At 40.7% G+C, this 20,084-nt stretch overlaps 1 protein-coding gene across 1 annotated transcript in view; it reads right to left on the bottom strand.

Moving 5' to 3' along the window:
• The window catches only part of adcy5 (adenylate cyclase 5), a gene marked incomplete at both ends in the record, with an annotated part of 103,065 nt that extends 100,515 nt beyond the window's left edge, over positions 1-2,550 (bottom strand). Inside the window, one exon of the mRNA XM_079254480.1 lies at positions 1,612-2,550. Coding sequence (XP_079110606.1) covers positions 1,612-2,550 — 939 coding nt within the window. The remainder of the gene's footprint in view (positions 1-1,611) is intronic.
• Positions 2,551-20,084: the final 17,534 nt, after the last annotated feature.

Raw genomic sequence — 20,084 nt, 5'->3', positions numbered from 1 at the left:
CTATGAAATATTTTTTCAGCCAAGTACCTCTGACCGGAGCAAAATGTTTTAAAGAACTGAATATCCCAAACATGAGATAAGAAACACTTCATGAGTCATATGTGGCTGATTTTAGACTTTTCTATTGATTGTATTGCTATTTATTTTACAATTAAAGGTTTTTATTCTCTGCTTTGCAGTACTCCACAGTACCCCATTGGAAAACCACCGTTCTGTTCTAGACAGCCAGGAAAGCTGGATGCTTTCATTGTTGAACACAGTGAATTTTTTTCCTCCATTGACCAATTTAATGTTTTACACTTTTGTAATATTATTGGTTGGCTCTGGAGGGAAAGGAGGGTTCAGTCAGGGGAAGATAAACAGGCAAGAGCAACAGGACCGTGTGAAGGGAGATAAACTGAGCTCTGTGGGATTTTTCCTCAAATGTAATATTCCAAAATAAAAGATAAAAATGTCATTAACAACATTAGTCATCATGCATTTGATGGAACATTGCACTGCTTTAACAAGCATGCATCAGGATATAAAATTATTTATAGGGACTCTCTAATCTGCTATTGTTTACTACTGTCCATTTTCTACTTACAATACCTTTTTATATATATTTAAAGAATACTTTGCTCATTTTTGAAGTTTAGGTGTTGTCAGGACTTAACGGTGTCCTGAAAGGCTGGAAATGCCCCTGCTCACTACTGCACTTTTCACATTTACTCAAAAGGCAATCAAAAGATTTAATTGTATGAAAATATACTTGATTATTAAACTAAAAACTAGCTGTGCTTCCAATACTTCATGTTTATAGTATTTTCTCAATTTGATTACAAGTTCTACATCTGATACTCTTCTAATCCACCCTAATGATTATCTCTCAATCTAACTTATCAATATTCCTTCTTCCTTTCCTTTAAAACTTAATGATCCAGAAACTGCTAAAGCGTTACTGGTTCTCTACCAAACTTAGCTTTTTTTCCCCCTTCCACAGCATCTAATTTAAAAATTCCTTCTGTTCTGACAAACTACTATCCTCTTCATTTTATCCTAGTACCTCTCTTATCAGACAGTGTTTAGGGTGCCATAGATAACAGGAAAAAGCTGTAAAAACTTATAAAGACCATAAATGATCATCAATACCAGTAAGTGTCATATTGACTGACAACACTAAAAACAATCATCACGCTCTCTTTTTGGCATTTGTGTGCTTGTTTAGGCAAAATGGGCTTGGAAGAGTTTTGTTCTCTCCAAAACTTCACACGCACGCCCACAAACAAGCACATAAAGTTACCAAAATTGCGTCAAAGAATGGTCCTGGGGCATTATTGTGTTCGTTTTTCCCCCTTTATTGCCTCGTAGAGACTGTAGATGTTGCTGACGCGAGAACTCCCCCCCTAAAACTGCAGTGCCAAAACACTCCAGTAATATACAGCTAATTCCCATCCTACTTCTAATATTTTGTTTTGTTTTTTTAGCCTACACAAAAATGTTTAGATGCAAGGAAGAGAGAAGGAGTGCGCTTTCGTGGGGTCTTTGCGCGCGCAATTAATGCGTAAAGGCCCATCACATCTGTGAAGATTGCTAGGAAACTTTCTCCACAAAGCGCCTTGAACCACATACCTGTTTCCACAGAAAGCTGTCCATTCCGTTCAACATCCAAGAAATGGCCACGTGGATGGCAGAAAGAATAACTCCAGTGATGACTGCGGCGCGCATCCGGACAGGCAGCAGAGTATAGATGACATGGATGAAGAACACGGTCCACCAGATCCCCTCCGAGGCACTTCTGGGCTGCACGAGCAGCACTCCGACCACTTGGATCACCAACACCAGCAAGATGACCACGTAGCAAACAACCCACATGTGGTCCTGGTGAAACCCGTTCCTGTTACAGACCACCATGAGCACGAGCGTGAGGAAGATGGCAACGGAAAACACCACGACGTACGTGACGCTCGGTCCCGCTGTCCCACCGGAACAGTGGAAGCCCAGCATGACCGTGAACACCAGCACGAGCACTGCCATGAGCATAGTCAAACTACTCTGATTGAGGCGGAAAAAGTATCTCTGATAAAGTCTCTCCAACTTCTCAGACTGGAATTTCTTGGATTTGAAGATGTGCATGACGCTGATGCAGCATGCCACCAAGGAAAAGTTCACTTCTGGCATGTCCGCCTCCTCCTCGTTGCTCCTCGGCTTGGCTCTGCGCTCTTCCAGACCCAGCTCCACAGACTTGGGTCTCACCTCGCCCTCTGGACGTTTAGTGGACGCGCGATTGTTGTCTCGGCTGTCCTCGCCATGGTCCTGCCAAGCGGACCGGGACCTGAAGCTGACCCTGCTGACGGTCGTGGAGGCTCGCCCGGGTGGCCGGTTGACCGGATCATCCTCCTCCCTCCACCGGCTGTTGGTCCGGGTGAGCTTCTTGCGCGGGGATCTGGCTGAGTATGGGCACCCGTTGGCAACAGACTCAGACTCTCCCCAAGCTGATCTGTGCTCGGTCCCTCCCCTCAACCCGGGCGCACCGACTCCGGGTGGGCTGACACTGTTTGATCTGGACATTGTTGAGGAGGGAAAAAAAAGGGAGGCTGCAACACAACAAATGAACACAACAGGGAAAGTTTTGTTCCACTGAAAACAAGATGTCGGGGGAACTATTTAGTCACATGGATGGGGCGCTTTAAATATCTGTCAAAGTGAATTTTCCCATCGTTGGTCACAGTTAAAACAGCCTGGAGGGTCGGTATGCTGAAACAATCCGGTTTCATCAGACCCAAACATTCATTTGTAAATGATTAAAAAACGTGAAAATGGCAAATAAGGAGTGATTAAAAAGGAAACACGTTGGGAATTTAAAAAAAAAAAAAAAAAAAATCAATTGAACATGGAAAGTCAGAGGGGAGCCAGACTCGCCACGAGAGGGAGGAACATTGGATCCAGGCGGATTTGGCTCTACATCATTGGGCCCAATTAACGTTCATCCATGGAGAGGTTGCGTGGCAGCGCGTGTTGCAGGTGGACTGGAAGCTTTACACAACTCAGATGGTCCCCAGTGATCATAGCGCAGCACCATCAATTACTGCGAATCCGTTATATCTGCAGACATGTTTTCCTGTGTCCCCGTGAAGGCTACGACGTGTGGACAGGAAAGACAGACATGCATCGAAGTAAAATAAAAAAAAGCTGAATCCCATCCCGTCTGCTCAGATTTGCTCCAGTTCAGTCTCAGTGCACCTGCACTGAGCCAACATTTCAGCCCCTGTTCGCCAGTGTGAGCCTCACGTTTGGCCAAAAAACCATCATCACGATCCTCTCACACTTGCACATATTAGTGTACGGTAGGAGAAGTCAGCCGCTGCTCCTCCTCCACCACCTCCTCCTCTGGCAGGCGCAAAACACAGCGTCTTGGTCCATGACACGGCGTGGGTGACAGCTCACCGTCAACCTCAACAAGGAATCAATGACCAACAGCTGTCCATAAGAGCTCAAATCCTCCTGATGTGGTTTAGCAGCCAGACTCTGCGCACAGTAACTCCGCAGCCGTGAAGAGGCAGCATTTTTTTTTGGAGCAAAACATAAATAAAAAAAAAAGTGCGCTCCCTTTTAGCCTCGGACAAGCCGCTCGGTGCCTGTTTGGAGCGTGGCTTCACAACATATTTACCGCTGATTGCTGCTTTAATGGTCATTCAACCAAGTGTGCTTCCTGTGTCCCGCCTTCCCGCCACGCTTCCATTGGAAAAATGAAAAGGATGAGTCACAATTTGGCGCGCGCTCATTGGACGACAGACATGTCAATCCAAATCAGAGGCTGCGCGAGCCCCCTCGGGCGCTTTCGATGAATGGGCGGGTTTGAGCTCACAGCTGGACTGGACGGCCTCCACCACGCGCAGCCCACGCGTGCACTGAAGTGGAGGAGAGGTGCACTCACTGAAACCCTCATCTCTACAGTTTCCAGTTTAACACCTGGATCTCGACAAACAAACCAGGAGAAAAACCCACCAGGCACCACTATATATCAAAGACCTCATTGTTCCTTATATACCAAGCAGAGTACTTTGTTCGCAGACTGCAGGCTTACTTGTGGTTCCTAGAGTCTCAAAGAGCCGAGCAGGGGGCAAAGCCTTTGGTTATCAGGCCCCTCTCTTATGGAATAAGTCTTTCTATCCTCTTCCCCCCACACAGCAGAGGCAGATGGCTGCCTGTCCTGAGCCGGGTTCTGCCGGAGGTTTCCTTCCTGTTAAAAGGGAGTTTTTTCCTTCCCACTGTTGCCAGTGTGCTTGCTCAGGATGGGAGATTTAGTTGGACTCAACTCAATCTGTTGGTTTCCTTATATAGGCTATTATGAATTGGCCTTCATTATGTTTTCCCCTCTGTCTGTAAAGCGTCTTGAGATGGCATTGCCGTGATTTGACGCTATATAAATAAAGTTGAATTGAATTGAATTGAATTGAGTCACTTTTTAGTTGTTCCAGTGAGTCATTCTGTTTTAATTACGTACAGGTCCGGAGTAAAAGTGCACAGGCCCATGGGCCCAGAGTGTTCCAGGGGCCCCCTTCCCCACCTCAACATTGTGAAAGTGTAAATAATACACTGTGAAACAACATTTCAAACATCTCTCAGCCAGTGGTACCAATAGCAACACACCAAGTGTGGCCTCTGGGCCTGTGCCCACAATCCCCATTGGATAATATAGCCTTGATTATGTAGTATATTTACTTCAATTTTGTTCAAGACAATCAAGAATTAAACAAGTTTTTCATTTTATGCATAGATCAATTAATAGCTTCTCAAATATAAAGAGATAACTTTTATGTTTTAGGACATTTCTGGAAACTTGTCATGAAAATTTCTATTTGAAAGCACCATTCCTTGCAGCCATTTAGCTGCACATATCCCTGTTTACTTACAGGTGTCTCCAAATTGTTTAAATTGGGTGACTGTTTTGTGCTCTTAGCAGTTTGAAGTTGAATTTACATATGAGGAAAAGAACATTTGCCTCATTTAAGCCACTGTGTGCTAATGAATGTAAACTGGAAGCATGTGACAGGGAGCCTCATGTGTTTGCTGTGACCGGCTCACCTCCAGCTGAATTCTCTTTGCCCTTTTTGGAATTAATCAAGGGTGAAACACTGTTAACGGAGAGAACAGCGGCTTCCATTCACTGCTGTTCTCATCAAATAAAAAGGGAGTTCAGATAAAAATCAGATACAAAATTATCTTAATCCGAGTTGTGCAACTTATTTTTTTCTGCTCGTCTTATGACTGCTTGTTTGCTTGCCCTCTTTTGGTCTTTTTCTGTGCCCTCTTGCACACACATGACACAATTTATTGATGGATGATAAGGGAAAATAACAGATAAATGAGAAAAATGTGGTTAATTCAGGAAACATAGCTGCTTTCTTTCCTTTTCTCTTCTTTCCAGGAGGGTCTGCTGGGAAGTAACTTGGTTCATCCACCATAGCTCTGAATGTGCCTTGAGGACTTGGTACTTTATTTCAGCTGTTTAATGCCACAGTATTGTTAAATTTCAGACAGAATTTTGCAGGCTTTCATATTTATTTGGACTCCTTCTGTAAAATCAACCTGATGCCAAAAATACAGGAGGGCACTTCAAATATCATCCTGTGTGGTCATCTGATTCCTGGTCTCTTCGTGAACGTCTGTTTGTAGTAACTTGCTGGTTCTCCATGTGTGTGCATGCGTATGACCTAGCAGTCCAGTTTTCTTCCACAGTCTGAAACAGTCATGTTAAGTTTACTTTAAATCAACCCGGGTGTGAATATAAGCTTGTTTGTCTCTGTGTTGTCTCTGTGGTGGACTGTCAACCTGTCCAAGGTTGCATTGTTTTTTGAATACTGAATTTGTCCCCATTATAATAAAGCTCACATATAAAATGAAAAAAACACAATATTATGTAATACTACAATCATTATTCATTTATTTATTTTTATTCTGCCAGTACAGAGTTGCATGGAAGAAAGAGCCTATATTTCAGCACCTAGCAGGCAAGAGACAGAGCAAAACCTATGCAGTGGTTTTCCTTAAGAAAAGGTTGTGAATCCTTCTTCCTCTCCTGCCAGTATATCAACCCCAAACGTCACTGGATGTTTTACAATAATTGAATACTTGAACTACTGATAAGCTTTCTCTCCAGCTTGCAAAGAGCAGAACTAACTGCAAGCAAAGAGAGATAAAAAAAAGACAGAAAAATGTTATGAACTGGTGATTTACGTGTCTAATTATCTACTGTCTAATTTGAAATGCACCTCCTGCTTTCATTAAATGTTACAAAAAAAACTTTCTCTGTAAATTCCTCAAGTGGACATTGAATGGAAGCTAAATTCCTACTTTGAGCTAAATTAAGCAAAAAAGAAAAAAAAAGTCTTTAACTAAACATGGATTGTTATGATGAGAAGGATAATGAGCAGGCGGTGATTCAATGCAGCCTTTAAGATTTGCCCAGGTAAAAACAAACAAACAAAACCAGTTTTTTTTTCCATCTCCAAATCTAAAACCTTGAGCTCCCTATCAATCTGATGCAGAACAACACTGCCATCATCTGAATGTGGAATGAATAGTTGACATCAGTACAGCATACATGTCCTGACATTCATTCTTTTTTTTTCCTTGTGATATCCTGACCCTGTCCAGATGATGATTGCTGGGATACACTCCAGCTTCCCCTACAACCCTGAACTGGACTGAGCGGTTCAGAAATGAATGACATGTATGAACAAACCCATTTAAAGAGACTAGTGTGACCTCATGACTGTCCTCAAATCTGCTTCATGCTCTCAACATGATTTAAAGGGGGTTTTTTGCAGTAAAGGTTCTGAGATTCCTCTGGAGTGGTGTAAGCTTATCATGTATGACCAAATCATGTGACATAGCTGTCTTGTATTTGGCTTGAATTCAGTCATTTAATGTTTGGATGGACCGGAGAGCTCCTGTTTGCTGCTAACGGCTCCTTGTTTATTTATCAACTCACCTTCATCCACCTTCACTTAAACCTTCAGCTCGTCAGTCTTTGATGGATTTGGTGTTCAATTTTTCCTCACATGATCTTCTTTTATTCGCGTCTGAGTTTTAGAATATCTTATCTCCAGATTTATCCATGTTAGGATTACTTTTTGTTGCTTTTACAGTTTGTGTATTTTTAGCAGCTTAAGCTCACCTGGATGTCTGCTGTCATTTTATTTAAATTGTATTATAGTTTGAGTTTTATTCTAATTAGAAATGATCAGCTCTTTCAGATGTTAGACAGTCAATCATAATAATTTCTGAATGTCTGTGAATTTTGTTTGTTTGACAAGTCACCCCCTGTCTCTGTATATATACCCCTTAGTTTGTCTTCAGCTTCGTGTGAAACTTCCCAGCAGTGAGTTCCTGCGTTTTCCTGTTCTGCATTGCCTCTTCCTGTTCTCAAGCTTGGCTCTTGCCTTATCTCTGCCCTGCGTTCCTGATTCTTTTAAAATCTTTGCATTTTTTGACCCTGCTCCTTCCTCCGCTTACGTCTACTCCATGGGCCGGTTTTCTTTGTTTAACAGACTTTACCTGTTGATTTTAATGTGACTGCGTCCTGCACTGACATCAATCATCCTGTCAACCCCTGCGATGGACTGGCAACCAGTCCAGAGAGTACCCTGCTCTTGCTTGATGATTGCTGGGATAACTGGACTAAGCAGCATTGAAAATAATTGAATGAATCCAATCAATGAATCACAATGAGAAGTCCTTAAACTACCCAGAAAATGGAAATTTAAGCATTAAAATGACATAAAGTATGAATTATATTCCAACTTTTCACAACAAAACGTAGCATGTTATAGCGTGAGTTTTTTATAAATAAACGTAACACATTATAACATCCATTTTTTCACATTTTTTGCCATAAAACTATTATAACATGATAAGGTCCAAATCCAAATCTGTCATAATATGGTGACTCTACAAGTGCTTCTTTCAGGCTTTAAAGTTTCTGGCTCTGATGCTGATATACAACATCATGTTACAGACACTAAATGCATTTAGCTTGCTTAAGAAGCAGAGTCTGCTCTGTCCCTTCTTGTAGAAGGCCTCTGTGTTGCATCTCCAGTCTGGTCTGTTGTCCAGCTGATCTGAGAAGTATGTGTATTCCTCCACTTCTTCCCCAAGAATGTAAACAGTGTTCTATTTGCTCTTTTTCCTCATGAAGTCAACAATCACTTAACTACTTCAAATAACGTCAAATATACAGTTGTTTAAACTAAGTAATACCATCTCTGATTGTACAATATGTCCAGCCTTGAAGCAAATGGACTACAGCAGTAGAAGACCACAACAGGTGCTCTTCCTGCCAGCTAAGAACAGGAAACTGAGGCTACAATTCCCACAGGCTCTTTGACTGGACAAGAAAAAAGGTTGTCTGGTCGCCGTGTCAATTTAAGATGCTAAGGTCAGAATTTGGTGGGAAAAACATGAAAGCATTGATCCATCCTGCTTTGTATCAGCTTATATGACTGTTAGTGGTGGTGTAATGATGTTGAAGATAGGGCTGGGCGATATGACCTTTTAGTAATATCCCGATATTTTTATGGCATGTCACAATATACGATATATATCTCGATATTTACCTCAGCCTTGAATTAATGCTTTGGTGCATACAATCACATCAGTAAGATGATTTTGTGTCTCCATTAAAACATAATTGTTCATACTGAATTAAGATATGCTGATTTTAAACATTCACGCCAAAAGGATGAAATTGTAACGAAGCAAATTGATCAAAACCGTATTTATTGAACAGTTAAAGCAGTGGCAGAAACATGTCATTTTAAAACAAAATAAAGTGCCTTTGCATGATGTAATAAATGCAACGTATGAAAATAGGTGCTCTGGGGGTGGAGGGTGGGGGGGACTTTTCAAATGATGAACTATTCTAAGGCTTTGCTTTATGGATACGTTTTTGAGTTGTCGTGTACTTTTCTTAATCGCAGAGTTTAGCGTAGAAATCAGTCTTATAATACAGGCAGAATGTCCTCGTATCGTCTCCAATAAACGGCTTCAGCCAGTTTTTAATTCAGGATTTGATTCCCACTGCTTTCTGTACTTTCTAGAGACATGACGAGCTAGATAAATATGCTTGTGTCACACAGTGGATGAGGTGAGTAAGTGACAGAGGCTGTGAATGTAATCAAATAGAATTAATTATTTTTGCGTGACGTGAAAAACTTTGTAATTTACGTCCCACTCCGTAATCCAGAGCGGGATCAGTGGCGGATTTGGCTGTTCATTGTGACTGTAGGTGGAGTCGTGCAGGTGTCCTCTCTGCTCCTCTGGCTGGCTGCAGCTGCAGCCGGAGCGACTGAGTGCTTTAGGACGGGGAGAGACTCTGGTTCTGACAATAACTTTACAATATGCACTTTAAAGTCAGTCGCCAAAACACCAGGAAAGTCTCCAATAACTCCAGTAAAAGTCGCTAGATTTGTCGCTTTTCACAAAAAAAGTCGCCAGATTTAGCGAGAAATTCGCCAAGTGGGCAACAGTGGCCTCTCATGACGTAGCACGTAGCTCACGTTATGTACGTAAGAGGTACGCTTGCTTTAACTCTCTGTGCAAAGCGGTGCAGAGTCGAGGAGGAGGGAGAAAACCCCGCCCACAGCTAAAAACACCTGCGTGACAACAGGATACTCGAATATGACAAATATATACGTTTTCTATATCGCACCGAGGAGTAGCCACGATATCTCGAGTATATTCGATATATCGCCCAGCCCTAGTTGAAGATACTTTCCTGGGACACTTTGGACCTCTTTATACCAGCTGAAACATTTAAACACCGCAGTCTAAATGACCATGAGTTGCTGACCACGTCCATCTCTTTAAGACTACAGTCAACCATCTTCTCATGGCTACTTCCAGCGGGATAATGCTCCAAGTGGCTTCTTCAACATGACATTGAGTGTACTGTATGGTCTCTACTGCCACCAGATCTGGAAGAGTCTAGAGGGTGGCGTGTATGAACGCAGCGGCTCGTAGTTCTCCACTGATATCTTGGCCACTGTACTGATCAGAGCACCCTAACTTTCTTATACATACATTGGTAATGAAAATAAAAGTATTTCCTATCCTATCCTATCCTATCCTATCCTGTCCTATCCTGTCCTATCCTATCCTATCCTATCCTGTCCTGTCCTGTCCTATCCTATCCTATCCTGTCCTGTCCTGTCCTGTCCTGTCCTGTCCTGTCCTGTCCTGTCCTGTCCTGTCCTGTCCTGTCCTGTCCTGTCCTATCCTATCCTATCCTATCCTATCCTGTCCTATGTGGTTGCGGATGTGGTGAAAACAGGAGATTCTCATCGGACAAATCTGCAGCAACTGTTTGATGCTATGTTGTCAATGTGGAGCTAAAACTCTGAAGAATGTTTCCGACACCTTACTGAAAAGATGATATGAAGAATTTAAGCTGTTCTGAAGGCCAAAGTTTGTCCGACCGGGTACTAGCAAGATGTATCAAATAAAATGACTGTTAATTCAATTCAATTCAATTAAACTTTATTTATATAGCGTCAAATCACGGCAATGCCATCTCAAGACGCTTTACAGACAGAGGGGAAAACATAATGAAGGCCAATTCATAACAGCCTATATAAGGAAACCAACAGACTGAGTTGAGTCCAACTCAATATCCCATCCTGAGCAAGCACACTGGCGACAGTGGGAAGGAAAAAACTCCCTTTTAACAGGAAGGAAACCTCCGGCAGAACCCGGCTCAAGGACAGGCAGCCATCTGCCTCTGCTGTGTTGGGGGGAAGAGGACAGAAAGACAACAGACAACAGGAACTGCTACTCCCGGCCAGGGAGACCTGTTAAGTGAGGTGCCGTGCAATTTCAGTTCCAACAAGATGCCCCCACTTCCGGGATGAGGCGGAAGCGAGCACAAGCGTGAGGTTTTAGCTCTCAGACGGTCCGACACTTCCTGACTAAAAAAAACATTCTAAAACGTGAAATATTGGTTAAAATAGTATGTCAGGGAGTAAGCAAAGAAAGACAAGGGCAATTCAGCAAGAAACTGCGAAAAACAAAGAGCCATCGCCCTCCGAGACCAGTGCGGCTAACAAGCTAGCTATGGAAGCTAGCATGGAAGCTATCCAAGCTAACATCATCGCGGAGTTAAGAAAGGTTCAAGATGACGCCAAAAAGGAGCTGATTGACAACATCGAGGCTTTGAAAACTGAAGTGACTGGCTTTAGAGGAGAAATGGGGAAACGCATGGATGATATTGCAGAAGACCTGAAAGGGGTTATGCAAAGAGTGGTGGAGATGGAGCAGAGAGTGGCCGACATAGAGGAGTTCAATGCCGATGCGAAAGAAGCCTTGGAACACGCTCTGCAAATGCAAGTAGATCTTCAAACGCGTATATCAGATCTAGAGGCACGGTCACGTAGGAACAACATACGAATACATGGGATTGTTGAGGAGGCCGAAGGAACCAACATGCTAACGTTTATGGAGAACTTTTTGAAGTCTGAGCTCAACCTCACAAACACACCTCTTAACATCCAGCGTTGCCACCGCTTGCTTGGCCCCAAACCCCCGATGAGCGCTAGCCCGAGGTCTATCGTCATGTGTTTCTTGGAGTATACAACTAAGGAGAAGGTATTGCGCACGGCATGGGAGAAGAAGGTTATCGAGTTCAGTGGGAAACGTGTGTATTTTGACCACGACTATCCCAGTGATATTCTGCTCAAGCGCAAAGCCTATAATCCTATTCGCAAAACATTGAAAGAGAAGGGGTATCGTTTCCAAACTCTGCATCCAGCCAGGCTTCGTGTGTTCCTCGATGGTACCATTATTGTTTACAACAACCCAGATGATGCTACGGACGATCTGAAGAAGAGAGGAGTGATACAAGCCGGCACCGATGACACCGCGCTCAGCCACAAGCCAAGGAAAGCCGCCTGGGAAAAAGCACGAGGAACTGGATGGAGCAGAGATGACCATACCAAGTACATTCAAGATAAACTGAAAGGATTTAGACGCCCCGAAACTACCGAATGATTAAGACACTTTGGTGAACATTTTCCTACGTTACAACGAGCTCCACTGATGATCACCGCCCATAAAGGTTGAAGATATAAGAGACCGTCACCTGCGGAGCGTTTTCGCCACGTGCTGCTACTATGGACAGGAGTTGGAGAAGAGTAGAAGCACGGAGAGGGGCCCCCCGGTTTCCCAGGGACTCCCCTCCCAACTATGAAGGTGGATTTATACCTCACTCTTGGAAGTCATTTGTGTTATTTGTTCAATTATGTTTTATGTTGTCAGTTCTTGCAGACCCTTTTGTGTTTAACAGAGCATTTGGAGAGGTGCATGTGTGTTCTACACCTTTAGATTATGGCTAAACAACATTATAAAGTAATCTCACTTAATGTAAATGGTTTACATAACCCCATTAAAAGAAGCAAAGCTCTGGCTAAAATGAAACATGATAAATATGACATCATTTTCTGGCAAGAAACACATGTTTCTGATGCAGAGCATGAAAAAATACGTAAAATGGGGTTTAAAAACTTGTATTACTCCTCATATACAAAAGGTAAGTCTAGGGGTGTTGTGATCTTAATACCAAACAGGATAAACTTTCAATTTTCATCTCAAATCAGTGACAAGGAAGGACGTTATATACGTGTAAAAGGTTTCATAGATCACAAAGAAGTAACTTTGTTAAATCTGTACAGACCACCTGGTAAAGACAATTGTCTAATTAAGAAAATATTTGATCTTATAGCAACAGAAATATCCGGTGTGTTTATCTGTGGAGGTGATTGGAATATCTGTCTGAACGCCTCCATAGACTCTTCAAGCAAAATTTTAAAAACCCAAGCAGAAGCAACCTTAACTAAAAAAAATGCTTAAAAAACTCGGAATGATGGATGTATGGAGAAATCTGCACCCAACAGATAAAAGTTATACCTTCTTTTCACACTCCCATCACGTACATTCAAGATTAGACTATTTTTTTATGCTAAAGTCAGAGAGACATAGAATCGTAGATTGTAAAATAGGAGTAAGAGACATATCTGACCATGCATCTGTTTGTTTAACATTACACCTGGATAATGACCGTAAAGAAACATTGTGGAGGTTTAATACTAGCTTTTTGAAACATAGAGAATTTCAAAAATTTGTTGAAGAAGAAATCGGTGACTATATTCACCATAATGATGGAAATAACATTTCTCCGAGCATTTTATGGGACGCCTCAAAGGCTGTTCTCAGAGGAAAATTGATCATGTGGTCTTCTATGAAGAAAAAAGAAAAAGAAAGTCACATTATTAATTTAACTGACAAATTAAAGTCCCTTGAAAAAGAACATATGCAAAGTAATAATAATGATCTACTAACAAGTATTGCAGAAGTAAAGCAAACATTGAACAAAGCATATGAAGATCAAATAGAAATGAAATCCAAATTTATGAAGCAAAATTACTACAAAAATGGACCTAAAGCCAAGAAACTTCTTGCTTGGAGGATACGAAAACAGCAGGCCGACAGATTTATACACAAAGTGAAAAGTCCTCTTGATAATAACGTATATTATAATTTAAAAGACATACAGAATTCATTTGTAGCATATTACACGCAACTATATACGCAACCACAACCAGTGGATCAAGCAGCTATAGACCGTTTTCTCTCCTCCCTCGACCTGCCATCAATAGGAACAGAACAAAATAAAAGATTAAATCAACTAATAACAGAAGAAGAAATTGGTAAAACAATTTCTAAATTGAAAACAAATAAAATGGAGGGTGAAGATGGTTACCCTGCAGAGTGGTACAAACACTTCCGACACTTAATTATTCCTCAACTTAAAAACTGTTTTAACCACGTCTTAACAGGAGGAGAAATACCACCGTCATGGAAACGGGCAGTAATTTCAGTCATCCACAAACCAGGTAAAGATAAAACTCTATGTGGCTCCTATAGGCCAATTTCAGTTCTAAATATTGATTACCGTATATTTACAACAATATTAGCTAAAAGACTTGAATCGATCATTCCTGAAGTAACAGACACAGACCAATCGGGTTTTGTCTGTAATAGACAAACTCATGATAATATAAGGCGAGCCCTTCATCTTTTTAACAAAATGAAAAATAAAGAATCAATAGCTGTCAGTCTTGATGCTGAAAAAGCATTTGATTCTGTTGGATGGGATTACTTATATTTAGCTTTGAACAGATTTGGTTTTAATAGCAATATAATTAGATGCATACGATCTTTGTACGATTCTCCATCCGCCAGAATCAAAATCAAAGGCAGTCTCTCTGACATAGTACACCTAGAGAGAGGTTGCCGCCAAGGCTGCCCGCTCAGCGCGACGTTCTTTGCCCTCTTTATAGAACCTTTAGCTCAGGCAATCAGAGAACATAAGGACATCTCAGGTATCATTATAGGAGACACAGAACACAAGGCCTGTTTGTATGCCGACGATGTTCTTCTTACATTATCTAACCCCAGTGTAAGTCTGCCCAATCTCCTGTCTTTACTAAAAGAATTTGGTACATATTCAGGGTACAAGTTAAATTTACAAAAAACCCAGGTTATTTCATTCAATTATAAACCATCTTTAGAAACTCAAAAAATATCTAAATTTAATTGGAAAAATAATAAAATTAAATATTTAGGTGTCCAAATTCCAAAAGATTTATCACAATTGTTTGAAGAAAATTATACAATTTTGACTTCAAATATTAAAGCCGATTTACAGTGTTGGTCTCTGCTGCCAATGAATATGTACAATAGAATTGACATAATAAAAATGAATGTATTACCGCAAATTCTTTACCTGTTTCAAGCACTCTCAATTTCGGTTTCCTCTAAGCAATTCAATGACTGGGATAGAATGATTTCAGATTTTATTTGGGGAAAACAAAAACCAAGAATAAAATTTCAAACATTACAATTACGAAAGGAGGAAGGCGGATTAGCCTTGCCATGTCTAGAAAATTATTACAGAGCAGCACAGCTGCGGATACTAATGTGTTGGTGTGACCCGTCATTTGAGGCCAAGTGGAAAGAAATGGACCAATCCTATTTTGACACTCCTCTTCAGTCCATGCTTGGTGACAGACCTCTTCTTAAAAAATATTTAACTTCACAATTATTACCCATTTGGATAGTTGTACCAATAAACACTTTAAAATACTTAAGGACAGCGACACTGAGAGGAGTGCCAAATTTTTACGATGGCCAGCCTATGATTCTGATTTTTTGCCCTCAAAGATAGATACTGGTTTTACACAGTGGTCACAAAAAGGTATCACAGGATATTGGGCTATCTCAGAAAAAAATGTTCTAAAAAGCTTCTCACAACTTTCAGAGACATACAGTCTGGAAAAGCATGATCTATACAGATATTTTCAGTTACGGCATTATTTTGATAAGAACGTTAAGCTCCCAAAGAAAGAAGAAGTAGGACTTGTTAAGATTTTCTTGAAATCTTGCAAAGGTAAGACTCCAAAGAAGCAAATGTCAAAGCTGTACACTTGTTTACAATCTTTAAAAAAAACATTCAACTATATATATTAAAAAAGCTTGGGAAAAAGAAATTGATGTGATAATTTCTGAAGATGACTGGTTAAATATGTGTAAAGTTGCCATGACTACTTCCTCTTCTAATCTTTGGAGAGAGTTTACATGGAAAAACATTGTACGTTTCTTTATACCACCTTATATTACAAGTAAACAATGTAAAGATCCAGATAAAGCTTATTGTTGGAGAAACTGTGGAAATGCTTGTGCAGGACACTTTCATGTTTTTTGGGACTGTGCCAAGATCGCACCCTACTGGGCAAAAGTTATAAAAGAAATTAAGAACATACTTGGGCTGGACTTGCCATACGACTTTATAATCATATATTTAGGCAATGTACCTCAAAAACTAAAGAAGTCGGACAAGTACTTGTTATCAATACTGTTGGCAGGGGCAAAGAAAGCCATAACACGCAAATGGTTACAAGAAGATGTCCCCTCTACACTAGACTGGATACAAATTGTTTCTGAAATTTATGACATGGAAAGACTGACATTCTCTTTAAGGTTGGCCGCGGAAAAATGTAAAAAATATTGGGAAAAATGGGACAGTTACACGAAAAAAAGGACTTTGTGATGGACTTTTTTGGAAGAAGGGAAGAAAGAAAAAAGAAAAAAGAAGAGAAGGAAAGAGAGGAAGAGGGAAAGAAGAAAGAGAAAAGGGGGGGGGGGGGGGAAAGAAGAAAGGGGGAAGGAAGGGAAAGGAAAGAAAGAGAAAGGTATATGTATAAAACCATTTACAATGTTCATGCCTTGTCTGAATGTGTAGATGTACCCTGTACTGTATGCTCTGTGTTTTTGTGTTCATTTATTATGTAGTGGTCTGCATTTTTGTTTTGATCTGTTTAAAATTTTAAAATGTCACTTTTAAAAATAAAGTTTAAAAAAAAAAAAAACAAGATGCCCCCAGCTGGTGAGAGAGAGAGAGAGAGAGAGAGAGAGAAACTTGAAGCAGAAATATCTTGAATTGATGCATTAAATGGTTTCATTTTGATGAGGCTGGTAAGGCCTTATGGAGTATAACCAGGGCCGGATTAAAAGTGCAGAGGCCCCTGGGCTCAGAGTGTTCCAGGGGCCCCCTTCCCCACCTCAACATTGTGAAAATTGTGAATTATACACTGTAAAACAACATTTCAAACATCTCTCACCCAGTGGTACCAATAGCAATACACTAGACCAGGGGTCGGCAACCCAAAATGTTGAAAGAGCCATATTGGACCAAAAAAACAAAAAACAAATATGTCTGGAGCCGCAAAAAATTAAAAGCCTTATATAAGCCTTATCATGAAGGCAACACATGCTTTATGTATCTATATTAGCTATATTAGCCTACTATCAAAATGACTAAGTTGGCTACAAATACATAATGAGCCTTAATGATAAAATGTTTATTTTCCCTGCAGCGCATCCTGTAGAGAATGACGCACCACGTGACTACTCTGTTGTAGGATGCCGCCACGTTTAACTTCATTACAATATTAATGAATTATGTTTCGTTTCATTGATCAAATTAAAACAATGCAAAAAAAGAAATCAGATTTTTTTTTTATGTCATTTTTATTTTTAAGAATTCGAAAAAAACAACTAAATGGAATATGCATAACGCGCCCCTTATCTGGGCAACAAACAGAGCGCAATAAAACGCAGCCTGCATTTATAAAAAATAAACCAGCAGACTTTAAAAAAAAAAAAAAGGTAAAGTATATCAAATCAAATGAATACAGTTTGATTTCTGCCAAGCAAGTCAGTGCGAGGGTAAAACGCAGCAGCATCCTCTTCTCTTTAGACACGCAACCAACGCAGCTATCCTCCGACCTGAGCACCATTACCAAGTGTCATTCCAGATATATACTGACAAAAATCAGAAATAATTTTATAAAAACATCCACTTTGTTACTCAATATGTGTGTATGAAGGATAATGTTCGTACCCGTTTAATGTTACTTCTGTTGTCGGACATCACTGGTCAGCTTCTAAACATGTAAGATGTAACTTGTGCTGAATGAATGTCCTGGATTTGCTGATCGTTGATGTTGCCTGTCATTTAAATGGTCCTTTCCTTCACTGTCTTAGCGGAGAGGGGCATGTCTTTGATTTTCTGTATTATCTCGATTTTGTTTTTGAAGTCTGGAAATACGTGTTCTGATATGCTGATGACTGAGTCCTTCATGTAGTCACCATCTGTGAACGGTTTTCCACGCTTTATTATCTTCCGGGTTGCAACAAAACTTGCAGCAGTAGTGGAGTTTGGAGATGCAATCCACTTAAATCTATTTTTGTGCTTCTCGAATTTCTCCAGAAGTAATGCAATCACACATGCTTTCCCTAGAAATGTCTTTCCCCATTACTCTTTTTGTTATTTGACAACTTCTCGCTACAGAGCGAACATTGAGGCAATCCTTCCGCATTGGCAATGAATACAAATGCAGTCCAAGAAACGTTGAATCCTCTGTTCTCCTCGGTTATTTTTCTCTTTTTCCCTTTGGGGATCCATGTCCCATCACACAGCCGCCGGTTTTGTTTACAACAAACACCTGCCTGGCATCCCGCCCTGCTGATAGGCTACGTGTGTCGCAGGCTATGACGCAAATCTTCCTTGACAGAAATGTTAAAATTTAATATTTATTCTACACATTTTTACAGCGCTGGAAAACGTTAAGAATGTTTGTGTCATGTTTGTCCTCCTACAGAACCATATCAAAACAAAAATATATATCCCTCCCCCATCTTTTTTCATTTTTTAAACATTTTTGAAAAAGCTCCAGGGAGCCTCTAGGACAGCACTAAAGAGCCGCATGTGGCTCCAGAGTCGCGGGTTGCCGACCCCTGCTCTAGACACTGTGGTGTAACTATCTGGCTTTTATTTACATTTTGTTTCATGTCTGAACTGCTGGTGTTTGCCCTACGTGGGCCCCATGTGGGCCCCAAGTCAGCGTGGGCCCCACATGGGCACATAGTGCACATAATGCCCACGGGATAATCCGGTCTTAAGTATAACAGTCAGGTAAACTGCACATTATATCAGTCATTTGAAATATTCCCATCAGGTATGATCATATAGCTGGATTTAATCATGTGGAATGCACATAAGAAATAAATATCATGAAGCTTTATCATAAAGAAATGACTCCACAGTGACAAACTTCTCTCTACAACAGTCTGTTAGAAGACAGGACACGTCAGAGCAGCTCTTTTCTCTTTCAGAAGAAACAATAAAGAGACTTTAGAGTCGTGACTCATCCTGGTTAAAAGCAACTTTTCCACATGCAAAGTAATCTAAACAATCACCTCTTTATTTATATGACTCGTAAGTGTGCAGTTAGGTTTGGACATTTTTCTGAATTAACACAATTTCTTTTTTTTAGATACTTACAAAAATATATTCATCCTAGAGTTATAAAATAGTTAGAAACTGATCTGAGGCATTGTAGCATTTCATTTGCCAGGAACACACACGAAACTGAGACCTTGACTTAAAGGCACCTTCATGAACACCTTTGAGCTTTTTATTTCTTAGTCAAGTGTGCAGATTTACAGGTCTGGAGATGCATGTTTCATGTGAAATTTGCATTTCGTGAACCGAAAACAAGCAGAGGAGCTGTAAGTCCAAGTCAAACATCCTCTTGTCTTTTTTCCTAACCCTAACCATCTCCCCTCTCCAACCCACTTTTACTTCTCCTTGTAACCCCCTTCCTACTCCCTTTCCCTGTCTTTGTCCTAACCAGTTTATTCCTTGTGATTTTGTGGCGTTGGACGAGGGATCTTTACTGGGGAGAATGTTTTAATGAACGTCCCGTGGACGAAACCGACTGGGGATGTGGTATGGTTAAATGAGGCTGAGATGACTGCCTGTGCTCCCATGTGGAAGCACAATGGCAGCCTTGAGTTTTTGTGGAGATGACAGCAAGCTTTTCTGCACTGAATTCATTTTCCACCGTTCTGTTTATGACACAGTCTGACGAGGTGTTATTGTACATATTGCTGAAACACGTAAATGTGATGAACCCTGAGTTTAGCCAGGTGAAGTATTCTGTTGATGTCAGAATCATGTTTCTTTCTCTATGAGAGTGTTGGGTTAAAGATTTCATTTTACCAGGAATTAAACTGAATGCCAGGGGCCTGAGCACCTTCTCTATAATGTCAGATATTAAAGTCTCGCCTTGTTCAGGTCGTCCATTCTTTTGGACAGTGTCTGCAAGCAGAGTGGAACAACATTTGGTTAACCCTCTGCCTTCTCAGTGCGAAACTTGAATTCCTCCTTTGCGCTACTTCAGCTCTACTTTCTTCCTGTCTTTGAAGGGAACTGTCCTTTTGTTAAGAAAGCTTTTACCAAGATGGTCATCCAGGACTTGCAACTAATTTTACACATATTTAACCATAAAAAAAAAACTCAATGTTCTTGCAAAAGTTCAGATGGGCCATCAAATAGTTGCTTTGCTTTCACAAAAGGATTTTCCAGTTATGTTCCCAGAGAAATCCATCATCAGCTGAATCTGAGGGTAAATCATGTCAACTTC

The sequence above is a fragment of the Telmatherina bonti genome (assembly GCF_933228915.1).
Source record: "Telmatherina bonti genome assembly, chromosome: 15".
Classification (NCBI taxonomy): Eukaryota; Metazoa; Chordata; class Actinopteri; order Atheriniformes; family Telmatherinidae; genus Telmatherina; species Telmatherina bonti.
The sequence above is the reverse complement of the archived record's forward strand: the minus strand, read 5'-3'. Positions and strand labels throughout refer to the sequence as shown.